General features: G+C 42.8%; 1 protein-coding gene and 1 long non-coding RNA gene across 2 annotated transcripts; one reads left to right on the top strand and one right to left on the bottom strand.

Annotated features, from left to right (window-relative positions):
* The first annotated feature begins 4,835 nt into the window (after window positions 1-4,835).
* Window positions 4,836-17,154, top strand: MAP6D1 (MAP6 domain containing 1). The gene is made up of 3 exons (XM_072995742.2): window positions 4,836-5,569; window positions 7,789-7,906; window positions 13,467-17,154. Exons 1-3 carry the CDS (start codon window positions 4,899-4,901, stop codon window positions 13,542-13,544), a joined length of 867 nt encoding a protein of 288 aa, XP_072851843.2. The 5' UTR covers window positions 4,836-4,898; the 3' UTR covers window positions 13,545-17,154.
* On the bottom strand, window positions 8,159-10,985 carry LOC144587881 (uncharacterized). Its single transcript, XR_013543072.1, has 2 exons — window positions 10,899-10,985; window positions 8,159-8,204 (listed from the first exon to the last, which is right to left on the bottom strand). It is a non-coding gene; the product is annotated as an uncharacterized LOC144587881 (long non-coding RNA).
* Window positions 17,155-17,656: the final 502 nt, after the last annotated feature.

The following is a 17,656-nucleotide window of genomic DNA, read 5'->3' as shown; positions in this document are numbered from 1 at the left end:
AGACTTTTCATATGCTTCTACGGTCCCCGTATAGGGACCCTGCATCTTCCCAATCCATCTCCAGATGGATAGTTTCCACAATTTCTGTCTCCTATAGACTCTCAGGAAAATCACCTCCTGACCATTTGACGGCTCATTCCACTAGAGCCCTTTCCACATCGGTTACCTTCCATCGTGGCACTGAGATTCTGGACATCTGCCATGCTGCCACCTGGTCCACACCATCAACCTTCATATGGCACTACCGGCTCGATGTCAGAGCAAGACATGATGCTTCCTTCAGCAGAGCTGTGTTGGCATCCTTCCTGCCGTGACATCTCACCTGCCGGTAAGTGAAGCTTGCTAGTCACCCATATGTGTGCATTCACAGAGGCCACGAAGAAGAAGATATGGTTACTTACCTGTAACCATAGTTCTTCGAGTGGTCCTCTGTGAATTCACCCTACCCACCCATCCTCCCCTCTTCCGTCACAGCTCACTTGTCATACTTATGCCTGGCGGAAAAATTTTCAGAACTGAGGGGAAGGGTTAGTGGGCTGAGCATATGCCTTGTGGAGGAATCACACCACTAAATTGTTACTTTCAGCTCTAGAATCTTCCGAGAACGTCAGCGCAGGAGCAGACATTACCCATATGTGTGAATTCACAGAGGACCACTCGAAGAACTATGGTTACAGGTAAGTAACCTTATCTTTTAGCATATTAAGTCATAGTTGGAGTAATCACACTTGAATTGGTGGATTTTATGTTGGATTTGACTCACCATATCCCCACTGATTCAATGGGTTTACACTAGTGTGATTTACTATACTAAGCTAAGCAACAGGTTTTTGCCTGTTACAGATACTATTATAGGTAAAATAACAGAATACCTTATTTTTCAGAAGAAGATACAGAATGACATACAGTAATTAGAAGATATCTCAAAGGTCATTTAGGTCACTCATTTGAAGGAAACATCATGGTGTATCATCTGTGGATAGGGACCATATAGCAGTGGTCCCCAACCTTGTGCCTCCAGATGTTCTTGGACTTCAATTCCCAGAAATCCTGACCAGTAGAAGTGGTGGTGAAGGCTTCTGGGAGTTGTAGTCCAAGAACATCTGGAGGCCCAAGGTTGGGGACCACTACCATATAGGATCTAGCTAGCGATTGCCCATGTCACTCATGCTATTCATATTCGTGAGCTGATTTGCATGAACCTATGAGAGGACTGGAGAGGCGGAGTCAGAAGCTACATGAGGCTTGGCGGGAGAAGGAGTCAGATAGGGGTGGTTAGTCAGAGGGAACAGATACTGAGAGAGATAGAGCTGGTTAGGAAAATAGAGGTGGTGGTAATGATATAGCAAGAGAAAAAGTATGTACTGAGAGAACTGTTGAATTGTTTATGTATAACATGTATCTGAAGAACTTCTATTATTCAGTCTGTTTCACTCCAATAAATAAGTTTTCTGTTCACAAGATAAGTGTTCTGACAAACGTCATTTATATTGTGGATTGAGGTAATCCACTGGTGGCAGCAAGAAGAAAACATGACGTGAGCTTTTGTGAGGGAAAGACAAGCAGGAGCCACAAGGGCAAATGTCACAATGACTAATTTAAGTTCCCTTGTTTTCAGCAGTTTTATTCTGAGGTGATTCATCCCGTCGACTCTAAACTACTTTAGACATTTATTAGAAAGGCAGGGACAGAAATGCTGAAAGTAATTTTAGCAGGTAATGTTGTGCTTAGTGATGTATATATCTGGCTGCAAAGCCAGGAGCGTGGCGTTTGATTCCTCACTCTGTCTCCTGGGAGAAGAACTAGCCAGTATAACCATGGGCAAGCTGCATAGTCCCAAGATGCCCCCCACTTATGAGTATTCTCTACTTAGAAAACCATGGAAAGGATTGCCATAAGTCAGAACTGACTTGACTGCCCTTTATTACAATTTTAATATGAAGCCTACTGTATAACTGCTTTATTTCTGTTTGTAGCCTCTTTCGGTTTGTATCTCTGACTGTGCTGATAAAAATAAAACCTGTGCCACCTGTGAAAGGCGAATCTACGTGGGTAGATTCACACTGGTGTCTTCCTACCAGTAGAATGTCTCTTCTAAATGAGGAAAGGATTTTGCTCACTAAGTGCAAGATTCTTGCATAAGAAAACTGAAATTCATGCACAGTGGCACAAAAATGCTTCTCTGCCAGCTCTTTCCCCATAGTTTTATTCTCCTTCTGAATCTCTGGTTGTGTATCACCAAAGACCTATAGGCCTCTTGTGTTATAGAATCAAAATCCATTTTGACCAGGAATATTCTGTTTTTAATCAGGCATTTATTTGACAAATGATTTGCTCTGTAATTTGTCATTACTTGACTGAAAGCAGTCATGAGGATTGCTACCTTAACAGTGGTAAATTTTATTTATTGAGTAGATTACCATAGCGTTTCATATTGGATAAATCATAACATTCCAGTCTTAACCATTAGTAAGATATTAACCAAGTTAGGTTCCCACTAAGTTCAGTGTGACTTACTCCTGGAAAGGGGATATATAGAATAACTCAGTGAGTGGAATATGTGGTTGCAGAACTACAATACTGTATTTTTCCATGTATAAAATGACATTTTTTCCTAAGATAATTAGAGGAAAAATTGAGGGCCATTTTGTACATGGTATTAAAGAGGGGGGAGGGGTCAAAGGCATGGCTTTCCCCCTCCATGTTTTGCAAAGAAAATGGATGGGGAAAGCAGCTTTTTACAAAGAAAGTGGCCAGGGAAAGTACTTTTTTGGCAAGAAAGTGGAGGGGGAAAGCAGGAATCAATGCGCTTTGATGCCTGCCTTCTCCCACCACTTTCTTTCAAAGGAATAAATTTTGAGTTAAAAGGGGGGGTCTTATACATGGGGGCGTCTTATACATGAAAAAACATGGATACAGTGGGGTCTCTACTTAAGAACGTCTCTACTTAAGAACAATCCAACTTAAGAACAGCTCCATTTGCTAAATTTTGCTTCTACTTGAGAACAGAAATCCAAGATAAGAACAGGAAAAAAAAACTTTCCTGCTCTTTTTTTAACCTTAGGTCATCTTAGGTTAAAAAAAATTTCTCCCCCTAGTGGTAGAGTCCGTATTAACCAGCTTTGCATTAGTTCCTATGGGAACTAATGCTTCAATGTACGAACGCACCTCTACATAACAAAAAAACAGCCAGAACGGATTAATTGGTTTTCAGTTCATTCCTATGGGAAATTTTGCTTCAACTTAAGAACGTTTCAACTTAAGAACACCATTCCAAAACGGATTAAGTTCTTAAGTAGAGGTTCCATTGTAGTTTCTATGGATGGAAAAGAGCAGATACGGATTAAATGGTTTTCAATGCATTCCTATAGGAAATGCAGATTCAACATAAGAACTTTTCAACTTGAGAACCACCTTCCAATACGGATTAAGTTCTTAAGTAGAGACCCCACTGTAGTTGGAAATTTGATTTCCTGTTGTGCATTGTATAAAGCAGTGGTTCCTAACCTTTGTTGCTCGGATGCTTTTGAACTGCAGCTCCCAGAAACCCCAGTCAGGACAGCTGGTGGTGAAGGCTTCTGGGAGTTGCAGTCCAAAACTCCTGAGTAACCCAAGGTTAAGAACCAGTGGTATAAAGGATATGTAGATCACACAATCTGAGAGTGTCCCAGAAGAAGGGAATGGTAAGCCACTTCTTAGTGTGCTATATACCTAGAAAACCCTGGCAAGGTTTCCACCATAAGTTGGAATTGACTTAATAACATGTAATTATTAATTATGGATTAACCTTAATTAGGAAAAATGCCTATTTCCATGAGCTCCTTTGTTTTCCATTGGGGAAATGCTTTTCTCCTATCCTTAATTATAAATGCCTTTTTTTTGCAAACAGCAAAACATGTGTTGCATACATAGACCCCTGTATTTTCTATGGGCAGTGGTCTGAGTTCTTAACTGGCCAGGAGTTACTTACATTGCTTACAAAATATACTGCTGCACTACATACAGTATTTTACTTCAACAAGGCAAGCTAGGGCGACTCCAGCGAGAAAAAAAAATGCTGATCCCAGTGCTTTAAGAGAGTGTACAGTATTTGTACAGTCTATGCATGCGGTCTCCAGCATCTCTTCTGAACGTTAGTCCTAATAGAGACAGAAAAAAGCGCACACTCTTCTCTCTCTTCTCCCCCCCCTTTCCCCGTTACTTTGATTCATGGTTGACATCGGCTCTTATTTTCCTCCTGAGTACCACAGATCCCAGGGGCCATGCACTACCCGTGGATTCCTTATTAGAATCCCTTGCAAAACGCAGGAAGGTGGGCAGAAGTGTGTCCACTGGGGCTGGTGGCTGCGATGGTTCAAGAGGCGAGCGACGCAGGGCATTTCCTAGAGAGAGGAGGGAGCGCGAGGATGGGAGAAAAAGCAAGCAAGCTCCGTGGCTGGTGCTGTGTGTCACCCCCTCGCCTCGCCTCCCCCTTCCCTTCCCCTCCCCTGCCCTGCCGTTCCTTTTTTGCATTCCTGGCAGATGCTACCGCATTAAGCTCCTTCTGTCAGCCAGTTTGTGTGTGTGTGTGTAGATATGATGGTGCACAGGGGCATCACGTGTTAGGCAGCCTCCTAAAGAGGGACTATTGACCAAAGTGTAACGGGGGGGGGGGGAGAGCGAGCAAGTGCGAAGGAGGTGCTGATACTGGCAGGCAAACGGGGCGAGTTGGAAGAGTAACTGCGCGCAGTGGGGAAGCCGCCTCTTTCGCTGCGGACCTCTCCCCTCCTCCCGGCCAGAGAAATCCCCCTCCTTCCTTGCTGCTCCATCGCCCCCTCCCCCCGATCCATAAGCAAGCAACCATCCCCTGCCTGCCTGCCTGCCTGCCTGCCTCCTTGCATGGTGGTGCCGCCGCCGCCATGGCTTGGCCCTGCATCAGCCGCGTGTGCTGCCTGGCGCGCTTCTGGAACCAGCTGGACAAGTCGGACCTGGCCGTGCCGCTCACCATCCACAATTACTCCGACATCGAAGAGCAGCCGGGCGAGGAAGGGGCGGACGGGGGCGGCGGGGGCGTCCCACCGCCACCTCGGATCCCAACAGGTGGCAGCAGCACCACCGGCGGCAGCCGGCCCCCTCAGGCCCAATCCCGGGCAGCCACCGCGCTGCCCATCTCGGCGTCCGCCCCTTCCCTGCAGGAGAGCCTGGCCGCCGTCAAGAGGCCGTCGAAAAAGGCGGGCGGCGGCGGCGGCGGCGCCCCCCACCAGCACCAGCAACGGAAGGAGCCTTTCGCCGCAGAGACTCAGTACCAGGAGGATTTCCGTGCATGGCCGGTGCAGAAAAGGGACGCCTTGCCCTGGATCGGCGAGTCCAGGCGCGTAGAGGCTCCCGGAGCGCCCCCCGGAACTGCCCCGGTCGCCGCCCCCGCCGCCCCGGCCCCGGCACCCTCTTCCCAGGCGGGGCTCCCGGGGGGCTCCCACGTCTACGTGCTGCCGACGGCCGGGCAGGAGGTGGGCAGTAAGTACAGCGGCTTCAAGCAGGGGTGGCCCTCCTCCTCGCCACCCGGCGTCCGCAAGACCACCTCCTCCTACAGGTAGGCGACGGGTTGAATTCGCTCCCGGCTCCCGCTCCTTCTGCCATCCTCCGCAGCGCTGCGGGGCAGCAGAATGTCTCCCATCTGACCACCAGCCCCCTCCCCCCCCCGCTGGATCTCAGCCCTGAGTAAAAGGGAGGTGGGATGGGGGGGGATATGGTTTCCTCTCAGCATGGGCAGAGTGCTCTTGCCCCATCGTCATCTCGGGGAGGGGGGTCCCTGCATATACTATGTTTGGAATACATTCCCCCATCTCCAAGTGTGTGGAATCCTGGATTTGGTCCTACTTACCTTACTTACACCCCACTGGTTCTCAGTGGATGGAGACCAACCTTTCCTTTCCTCCACCCATTGTTTTCTCACAACCGTCCTCTGAAGGCTGAGAGATGAGGAACTGGCTCAAGGGGACCCAGTCTGCTTTATCGCTGTGGGGGTTTGGACCTGCTCACTCACCTAGTCCCACTATTCCACTTTAGTACATGCCCTGTGAAAAGTGGGATCCAGTGAAGCAGCTGGTGCATGTAGACACAGCAGTACTCATGTGTGGACCTGTTCTGTATCATCATACGTGGCAATCTCTATGAAAATTCCCTCCTCCACTCTGGCTGCTTTATTGCACAGAAGGATTTTCTATGAAGGCAAAATGTTGTGTGTGTAACAGTTTGAGTCAATCAAATCCAATCTGGGACCAGGACAAGGATAATGATTTTCCAGACCTGATAATCTGAGATCTACACAGGCTTCAATCAGAACACTTGACACAAACACATCCTTTCCCAGTGTAACAGAGAAACTTTCCCATATCCACCCTTTCCTCAAACCTCTAATCTTCATACTGCCCACAAATGAATGCCACAGCTCTTTATTTTTGTTGAAAGGGGAAAAGGAATTACATAATGCAGAAGTTTTAGGACACAGTTCTCTGCATGTCTACATACAAGCCCCACTTAGTTCAGAAGTCCATGTAAGCAGGACTGTACACGTTAGGATTGTATCCTTAATTCCCAAAGGCAATGTAATGCTTATCCCCTTCTGCCAAATCTTATGGGAAGAGCTTACATTCATTAATATATTTGCTGTAACTGTTGTATACAAAAGCTGAATTGCAGAAAATGTTATATCTTCATTTGGGCACTTTTTTCAGGTTCTCCACCTTGACAGCAAAATGTAAAAAGCCTGAGGATGCTTTGGGTTACTTCTGTTTGTTTCCCTCCCCATTAAGGTGCTTTTGGTCATCACCAGCAGGAACCTTTTCTATAAAACATCAGGATTGTCCTTTCTCAGCTCAGATTATCTACAGAGGCTTTCACAAGTCCTGGCATGACCCAACCCCTCCCATTTTAAGTGCAGACAGAATTCCTTTAAGCCTGGCACATTCGTTACCCTCTTCCTGCCAGGGCAACATCTTGGATTGCTTTTTGTTGTTGTTTAGTCATTAAGTCCTGTTGGACTCTTCATGACCCCATGGACCAGAGCACGCCAGGCCCTCCTGTCTTCTACTGCCTCCCAGAGTTTCCTCAAATTCATGTTGGTAGCTTTGATGACACTGTCCAACCATCTCATCCTCTGTCATCCCCTTCTCCTCTTGCCTTCACTCTTTCTCAACAACAGGATCTTTTCCAGGGAGATTTCCCTATCCTCCAAATCCAAAACCCAGCAGTCTTATTTTGATTTCCTTAAATTTTGACTCAGCTTGTGCCAGGGTAGGACCGCTGTCTATGTCCAGTAGGGCTTTTTAGGCTGCCCAAGAAATTCATAGGTTGCATCTGATGTATTGATTTTGTTATCTGTTGAAAGTTTCCCCAAAAGCCTTTGTTTAGATAGTAAAGGTCTCCAGTTATCAAGGGTAGGAGAAGGATGGTGGGTTTTCCAGAGAGTAGAATATGTCTGTAGATGTAGCCATATCTTTTGATTCTAGTTTGAGACCCTTGTAGAATTCCTGTCCTTTAGAGTTGCACCCATAATATTCTATAGAAAGTCTGCTTGTACAATAATGCAAGCTATCTATATACAGTTAGCTTTTTTCTTAGTGTTGGATGGTCTGGGTGGTTAGTGAGGGAAGAAGAGAACTGTTAAAATGAATATAATATATATTTGTAGTTTATAATTCCAACATCATAAACACATGATCCGGGTTTACCTTACCTCCTTCAAAGCAACAGTGTCTACTTATTGTACAATGTAACACATCTTGCTTTTGTCCTGCAAACCCATTCTAGGCATGAGTATCGCCCATGGACTGGAGCAAAAAGATCAAGGCCTACCAAGACAACACAAGGGTTCATCATTCCAGAGGATCACTTTGCACAAGAATCTAGCTACAAGGCAGATTTTAAGGTAAATGTACATTGCAAGGTCAGAGATGTGGAGATGTTGACCAGTGTGATAAGAATGCAGAGATATATCGTGCTTCAAAAGAGTATATGTATACAAAGACAGTCATCCAGAATGCAGCAAAAGAAATTCCATGTGGCTGCTTGTACATATTCTTTTGATGTCCATTTTACGTGATGGTGCTTACTTTTGTCTCCTTGAATTGGCTTGGTTTAGAAGCATATCCTCAAGAGCAGGGGTCCTCGACCTTCTGGGACATGGGTGCCATATTAGAGTGCCTGGTGCCCAAAGAGGGCCACGTCTTTAATCAAAATGTAACAAAATTATTAGCCTACCAATTTAGATCAAAAGGGAACATTCAGAGGTCAATGGAGAAATTTTAAATTGAATGCAATCCATTTTGGAACAATATTTTACTGTGGAATCCTACTGTGGAATCCTTACCATGCTCATGGCAATCAGTGAATCTGTTCTGGAATTCCATCTGCAATAGGTTCAGTGCTTTGATGTGTCTTTCAACACTGAATTGCAAATTTCCATCCTTAAATTTTAGTTCATTGCACCATGAGAAGTTTGAAAAATTACTTTCACTAACTTGCTTCACAAATACTGTTTATTTTTGCTTCAGAAACTTTCAATTCAGTATGTATGTCACACACAAGCTTTCCTTTTTCCTGCAACCTTAGATTCAATGTGTTCAGATGCTCTGTGATATCAGTTAAGAAAGCCACATCAAAAATACATTCAAGGTCGTAAGAACAATAGAACATAAGAAGAGCCCTGCTGGATCAGGCCAAGGGCCCATCTAGTCCAGCTTCCTGTAGCTCACGGTGGCCCCACCAGATGCCTCTGGGAGCACACGAGACAACTAGATACCTGTCTCCTGATACCCCTCCCCTGCATTTGGCCTTTGGAGGCCCCTTCCTTTTAAGTCTGAAGATTATACATCCCCATCATGGCTTGTAAACTGCGATGGACTTTTTCTCCAGAAATCTGTCCAATCCCCCTTTAAAGGCATCTAGGCCAGATGCCATCACCATGTCCTGTGGCAATGAGTTCCACAGACTAATAACACTTTGGGTAAAGAAATATTTTCTTTTGTCTGTTTTCACTCTCCCAACACTCAATTTGAGTGGATGTCCGCTGCCTCTAGTATTGAGTGAGAGGGAAAAGAACTTCCCTCTATCTACTTTATCTCTCTCCCTGCATAATAAAGTACTTCTTAATGTTTTCCTTTCACCTCAAGAAAGACATCAGCTTCATGGCAAAGTCTGAAAAAATGTTTGAGAACTTTGCCTCTGCTAAGCCATCTGATTCTGCCTGGTACAATACAGTTCCATATTCTGGTACCTATCTCTGAGAGAAATTTGGAGACTAACGAGTAAGGCCATGATGCCTGGTGTAATTAATGCTGGATATAACAACACACATCACATTTTCCCACTGAAGATCTTACTACACAAGCTTTGCTCATGGATAATGCAGTGAAATTGCATGAGAAGTGTACCATTTAATTTCATCATCTCTTAATTGATTCTTGCAACTACACCAGTTTTACTTCCTGCCCTATTTCTTGCTCCGTCAGTTGTGATGCTTTTCCATTTATCTCAACTCTGGCTAAGATTTTCTACTGATCCATACACCTTCAAGGATATGTTTTCTGCAGTTGTTGTGCTTTTCAAACTCTGCACCGCACACAATTCTTCTATAATTCTGAAGTTGGAATGTATCCTCCTGATACAGTATCTGGAAGCTGAGTCATGGCAACTGGACTTCTTTCTTATTAGATTGAAACATTTTCCAAACTCATCCAAGTAGCTTCTTCAACTGAAGAAGCAAAATGTTTCAACCTGATAAGAGAGAAGTCCAGTTGCCATGTCTCAACTTCCCGATAACCTCACCTGGATGACTGAGAATCTTCACAGATGTATCTTCCTGATAATTATTAGTAGTTGAGCAGTGTCTGTAATGTCATTGCTGTCATCTAATGCCAAAGCAGGGGGAAAGGGGAAAATAAAAATTGTTTGCTTTTACATTCAGTGATATATGCAGCTCTTCTAGTTCTTCAACATGCCTACATGATTGTAGATGCAGATAGACTGACACAGCTAACACAAGATACCTTAGCAGGGCACCTTTCCTCCATTACTTTAACCACACTTTTTAATAAATTAACTATCAGTGAATGGCTTGCCACTCTCAGCAATACATTTAGCAACATGCTAGCTAACTCTCACAGTTGAAAGGTTCTCCACAATGTGCTTTCTAAAACTATTTTGCTGCAAAATCATGGATTTTTATTGAGAATTTATCTTGTTCACTCTCACCTCTCTTGGATATATTAAGAAGCTCTTGTGACAAGATTCAAATGCTTTTTAACATTGCACTCCTTTAATATCAAGACGGTTTCAAGAAATATCAGGCAAACCACATATTCTTTGTTTAAAACAGATGAGTACTCAGAAGTCTATTTGTCATTAAGGACATGGTGCTCATCTGCAATTTTGCATTTCTCTGAAACAACATGTCCTTTTGCAGGTATCTTTTTACAGGTTTTTTAGCAGAGCAGCAGTTGGAGAGATTCAATACTGTATTATCCTCGGATATAAATACAAGTATGAGAAGTAGAGTTTTAGGAGTCTAACTGTTTCCTTTCTCATCCAATCCACCCCAGTCTAGTTCCAGTCAGCTGGCGATTTTCATTTTGACCATAGCAAGGAGGAGAAGAGGCTTCTTCCTCTACAGTGCTCAGGAATATTGAGCCATATGCACAGGCTAGGGAGAATTTTTTCAAAACTGGATTATGAATCTGACCTATCAGATGGCAGAGTTGCAATCCTAAGTACGTTGGATACTATGAGATTTATCTTAATAAGCACACTGCCTTGAGGTTTAAATTTATACATGCCAACACTGTAAAAATGGGGGCCTTTTTTTAAAAAAAGGGAGGCGTTGGGGAAGGAGAGAGAGAACTAATTAAAGGGCAGCATCTCACCTGGAGCAGAGGATATGCCATTAAGTTGACTTCAAATTATAAGCAGGATGCACATGCTCGTTACTGCCTTCCAGCCAAGCCCCAATCATGAGAAGTAAAATGTCAGCTGGGGGAAAGGGAACTTGGCTGGAGGAAGATGTGGGCAAGGGGAATCCCAGAAACTTCCCTGCTGAGAGTGAACCTCTTCCCTCTCAACCCAAGGGACTGGCCACTCAGCAGCTCCTACAATCACAGGTGCATGAGAGGACTCCCAGCTGGAGGGGTGGTGGTGAAGAGAGGCAAAGCAAGCAAGGCACAAAGTTAGAGCAACCAGCCTCTAGAACGGCTTAGTATGCAAAACACTTGGTGTCTTTTTCTTTTTGCAAAAATACCAGGCCTTTTACTCTCCTTTCCCCACCATTATTGCAAAAGCAAGCCAGACATCTCTTGTACCACACAGCTGCTTTATCTTCCTTACACACACACACACACACACACAGAGAGAGAGAGAGAGAGAGAGAGAGACTTTAACATGATAATGCATGGAGATGGGGAGTGAAAAAGCTGAGTGGTGCAGGTACGTGAGCTCTGCTGGCTAGCAAAGCACCCAGAATGGTGAAAATGCTTGTGTGGGGGATAAGACTAAGAGGGGGCTGACAGAAGGAACCCTGGAGACCAGAAGAAGAGACAATGATGCTATTGTGTTTTTTGTCAGAAAGGGATGGGAAAAACAGCAGTCAATGGTCCCATTTGGGGCAGGAAGAACTATGCGGGTCTGAGTGAAAATGTCTTGAGGGTGATAGCAGTAAACAAGAGAGCTGGGGGGGGGGAGACGGCATGTGGCCCACAGACCTCAGGTTGGGGGCCCCTGCTCAAGAGAACCATTTTAGTATTACAGGCGTATTGCAACATTCGCTGTCTTTCACAGTCCCTTATGTTTATTAGTATAGGAGCCAAAGAAAGCATATTTAAAAGAGAAGCTAGTAAGTATCCTAAACAATCCATCCAACATCATAAAATATGTGTAGGCAAATCACAGCTTAAAAACCTCATAAGAATGCAGTAAATTCACTGGATTGTGTTTTAAAGGCATAATCCATTCAGCTCTAATTTTTGCTTCCTATGAGGGCAAACAAGGCAACACATCTCATAATCCCTGTTTCCTTGCCATTTAAATGTACTTTTTCCCTATCATAGGCATAGAACTATTTTTCTCTAATAGAGGAAAGCTGTCTCATTCTAATATCTGGAAAAAAACCCTCCCCATCTGCAGAATCAGAGGTACACTCACAGCCTTCAGGACTAATCACTTAGTAATGCCCTTCAACTACCTTTGAAAGCATTGATTGGTATCTTAGTGCAGAAAAAGCCAATTGTAGAAGGTGACAGATTAATTAAGCAGCTCATTCCATCTAAAAATCCTTCTGAAGACTCTATATTCAGGATACTTCCTAATTAAATAAATGCATAACAGCCACATCTTACTTTGTTTGGACTTTTAAAGCAAATTTTCCTGTTTGATTTTAATACAGAATTTGCACCTGCAAATCTCTGGCAATGAAGTCAGCCTGGGTTAACATAGAATACAGGTTGAAGATTACAATTTTATGCCAGAGATGGCAACATTTCCTTTTTTGGGACTACAACTCCCAGAATTCCCAAGACAGCATAGGCCATAGATTCAGAAAAGGAACATTCAAAGCTCTGCCCAGTTACGATACTAGCACGAGTAGTTAGGAGTGGGTGTGGGTGACAGATGCTACCATCCTAGTGTTGCATTCAGTTGGTATCATGCATGAGAAAAGAGTCACATCAATCACTATATGGATTAGATCTTAATGGCAGCAACTGGGTGGGGACATCTTTCTAATCAACATGGGGAAATCACATATTCTTTGATTTTATTTTCTATTAGCTGACATCCTATTGAGTAACTACATATGCGTAACTGTTATACAAGCAGTAGTTGGAATAGCGCAAAGGTGAAAGTGTATTCACAAAGGATTCTGGAAACTACACAACCAGTCATGCAATCTACTCACGCAATCCTTTTCGCCTGGGTAAAATGTTTGGCAAAGTTATGCCTGCGATACACAAGATTCCAGCCAGTGTCTTACATGTTTGCTTCATAAACTATCTCAAAGAGGGTTTCTTTGAAAAACTGCACAAAATATATTAAAGAGAGAAACATAAAACTTGAGTTAGATCACTCTCAGTTTTTTTTTCTTCCCCTGAAACACTGAGAATGGCCTTGAGGGGAAAAATACTTTTCTCCAACCTGATGTAAGTTAAAAGAAGAAAGCAAATAACATCTTCTCAGTCCAAACAGCATACAAGTAGGTCATATTCCATGCTCTTACAATGTATGTACGTTGTACTATTAATAGGACTGGCCTCAGTCTATAGTTCAGTATAAACTGGCTGCAAATCCAAAAAGAAACTTTGGGTGACCTCTGAGTAGTATGAGATGCTTGAATATTTCCTGCGTAGAGGATACCTTGGTGATATTAACGTAGAAGGTAACGAGTCTGCAATGCAATTCACATGCAAGAGTGCCTCTAATCCTGTGGCCCTTCTTCTCCTCTCCAGATTCCAGAAGTGAAGGCTAAGTTTTCTCCCAACCCTTCTGCTGTCTTCCAGGCACCATCTCGCATCCTCAATGTATGAATCTGGATTATACCCATTTTCCATCCAGGCAACTCGAATGTTTATAAAAATGTACAGCTATGCAACTTCCATGAGTGGTGATGAGATAAGAGCAAGGATTATTAAGAACAGCTGCAGTAATTATCTGAATTTCTGCATTTATTATGAACATGCAAATCATAAGCACTTGAGTTGGAGATGGTATAATATATTGGGGAGAATGACCTAGTTTCATAGAAATTGGCTCATTAGTATTGGCCTGACTGGCTTCACATTTAAGATATCAACTTTGGTCAGCAAAATGCAGCATTTTAAGCAATGTACTTAAGTCTATGTAGACAATTGGATGGGGCCAGTATATAGTACACCTCCCCACCCAAATATTAGTTTATAACCACTTTTGACAAGAGGTCAGTTAAAAGACTCCGGGTGGCACTGAAATATTGCATTAAAAACCCTTGGGTATCAACCTCAAAACCTGTCTCATGTTGTTGCAGGGATCTTCCCCATTGCTGTGGGTCATTCAAGGTGAAGAGTGCGACTCTTGACCAGTTTGCCTCAGAACTTGGTGCTTCACACAAATGCTGACTAGATTTTGGGGGGCCATGGGGGGGGGAAAGACTCCTAAGGAGGCCCCTAGGCTCTTACCTCAAGTATGTACATACTTCCCTAGATTCTCTTTGATAGAGGCTGTATGGGTTGTGTCAGGATTGCTTTTCTTACCTGGGGAAGCACTCTCAGGCATATCACTCATACCCTTATATCTTGCCTCATTGTGTCCTGGACTGGTCAAATCCTTTCTTTGCTCTTTAAAGGGTCTGGTCTTTGGTCACTTGAGAAGAGCTAAACATTCTTCTGAACAATGCACGCAGGAATCAATTGGTTGCCTACATGCACATCAACATCAAAACATTCCTAAGGACAAGGAGGTATTACTCTGGAATTGAAACTCAATATTTCATCCAGGACTATTTTTGTCCCATTGATTAAGTAGGCCAAAGGAACCTCCCTCTGCCCGAAAGCAAAATTAAGGAATGTGAAAAGCGAATGTTTTCAAGGGAGATGGTTTTATTTGTTTATTTATTTATTCTTGACCTACTCCGCAGGACCTTGAGATGATTATTTTCAAGCATCACAATAAAATATGAAAAATAAAAATTACAGCTGAAAATACACATTCCCTGACTTGAATACTGCCAGGCCTTCTCTAGCTCTGAGATATCTGTCCCAAGAAGTAGGCCTCACATTTATTGGCAATGAGGTTCATGTCTCTATTTCTTTAGGACACGCATTCCCCAGCCTTGGTGCAGCTGTCCTGAAGGCCTCTTTCTGTCTTCAGAGCTCAGTTAGGGAGGCTATTCAATTCTGGGAAGGAAACAACAACAACTGAGATGCAGGGTAAGAAAAACAGCAACATTCTTGACAAAGTACCAGCTTTTATTAGAAACTGGTAGCACTATTTTAGCTCAAAGCACTGCAGTTGACCAGATATTAAAGCAATTATCAATTCAAGTTGTGCTATATAATGTGTATATAATTCCTGTACATAAATATAACTGATGAATTTCTCACAAAGACAACAAAAGCATCCTTAGTCCTATTTATTTGTTTATTTATTTATTTAGGTTTTGAGAATGCAAGGTAGATTTATTGCCTTCAAAACCCTCAGTTATTGCCTGTATATCAGTAACGCTAATGCTAAAGAAATGAATGTTACCTAGTGGCTATTATATAATGCAATTTTCAAAGATACTCATTTATAAATCTCATTATTCTACATTTTCTATAGTATTAGTGACACAAAAGTACATTTTGGCTGGGCTCTTTTAATAACCCATTTCTTAGTGTTTGTTCAGTTCCTCATAGATCGTATATATTTTTACCAACAAGGATTTATACAGATTGACTGACTGCTGGCATAGTATTTTTCCCCATCTGTCATCATTTTTCTGCCCACATATTTTTGTAACGGTCACACTAATTCATTGGCCTTCTCCCAGTGTACAAGTACAGATTCAGATGGGCATTTGAATCCCTTCTTGTTCAAGCTGGGATTTCACTTCATTCTAGAGCTGGGATGGGCCCATGTGGAGCAGGAGCTCTGTGGATGTATTTTGAACTGAAGTCCCTTGGAAATTTCCATTTGGGCACCGATATCTGACATTTGTCTATTAGAATCAGTATCATATGGTCAATAACATACACTCCATTTTCCATTCCTTAATAAAGGCTGGAGGAAGAAGTTACAAAGTTAGGTGTAATCTCAAGGTTTGTGCCCTGACTCTTAGTACTTGTTAGGATTGACAGTGGTCATGGAGTTTGGAGTGTTATAGCTCCCAAAAATAACATTTCCAAGCTTTAGAGAGGACCTTAATGGTGTGTTTACTTCCTTTTGGCGGTTAGGTATGCCTCACTGTATGATAGTCAACTGTCAGAATACAAAGAATTAGTTTTGTCATCTTCGAGAACTCGGACATGTCCTTGAGAAATTTTAGTTTATCTTTTCCTGAAACATTGCTTTTTAAGTGTACAGCTTTTACTGTATTTCAAAATCAGTTTACCATACAGTAAAAGGCTTACTGTTGGAGAAAGACAACTCCACACACAGCCTTCGTTTTCCCAGACATAATTTCTGGACCTTGCTCCTAATCGTGTTCCTAATTGTGTGCTGATTGGAAGCAGCAGTCCTTGCTCTGGTCTTCAGAGATAGACGTACAATAATATTTATTTGCCTTTATTACAGTATTTCTAACCTGACCTGTACTGGCAGAGCTCACGGTAGGGCACAATTAATAAAAACACATTAAAAGGATCAGAAAAATTTATCACAAGGTAACAATTTGAAGAAAACAAACCCCAGCCAACTAGAAGACTGGAAACCATGCCATGATCTCCCTAGGCGTCAAATGATAGGGAGAGAATTAACCAATGAGAGACAGCTATCCCAGGCAGCTGATCACGGCAGGCAGCAAGTTGTTGGCAGGAATAACTGTGCTGTTCAGTCTGCTCCGCACCACCAAAGCTAGCTTGCTGCCTGCAGGTTTAATGGAAGAAGCTGCCTCATTGCCAGTGTTGAAGAAATGCAAAACTGACAGTCCTGTCAGCTTTTCTTTCCTTTGCTTTTTTTTTTACATGGAATAGTGTGCAGGCATTATAAGCTGCTTTGACTCAGGCAGTGAAATGTCTTGTGCCAAGGCAGTGTACTTATCCACATCTGGAGGGCATCATATTAGTTAAGACAGATGTAGATGGTAAAAGATGGTACTGCTTCTTTCATCCTGCATATAGGGGCCATTTGCTAGATGAACACACAAAACATGGGGTTGGGTGAGAATCATAATGTGGAAGAATGCATTTAAAATATCTTTCTTTGCATGTTGAATGTTCCTGAGTAAAAACCTATTAATTTTGCTTGATTGGTCTGTATCTGATGTCTTTAAACAGCTGAGGTTACTTGCAATCTTAACTTTTACTAAACAGGAAAATGAGAAAACCACACTGCCTACTTGGTTTCTGTTGTTGATTTAATATATTTCTTAAAAAGAAAAACAGATGACAACAAAGCAGCTATACTCAAAGTTTGTATTTTATTGAGTCAAAGATAATTTAATAAAGATGTATTTTGGCTACAGGTTCTGAGTGTTCAAATTTGTTGATGGATTTCATATATATTTGCCAGTGCAAACAAACCTCAGCCACTTGCCAGAGGTGTGCATCCTGTTAGGTCAGTAGTAGAACGCCAGCTTTTATAGCTGTATAGCTTCCATGTCAGTTAAATATATGCAGTTTATTGTTCTGGTCTTCTCCAAGTGCATTTTGAGAGGCTACCTTAAAACTCTGTTTTCATGCAAATGAACATTTAAGTTCAGAAATTGTACATACTGTTTACACAAGAACAGGGAACTGGAACCATGAGGGCCAAATTCAGCCCTCTAGATTTCCCCAGATAGATGTGCCCTCTTCCCCATTGATACCCTTGTTCAGTGGTTTCTCAGGTTTTATATCTCCCTGCCCTCCGCCATATTCTAAAAGGTTGAAGTACCTCCCCTAAGATTTTGGCTACTGGCAATAAGAGGTTTAAGCTGGTATTTTTGGCCTTTAACTTTTGCTGTTAGCCCCACTTGTTACTGGAA

This window comes from Pogona vitticeps, chromosome 3, assembly GCF_051106095.1.
Source record: "Pogona vitticeps strain Pit_001003342236 chromosome 3, PviZW2.1, whole genome shotgun sequence".
Lineage (NCBI taxonomy): Eukaryota > Metazoa > Chordata > Lepidosauria > Squamata > Agamidae > Pogona > Pogona vitticeps.
This window is presented reverse-complemented; position numbering and strand designations above follow the sequence as displayed.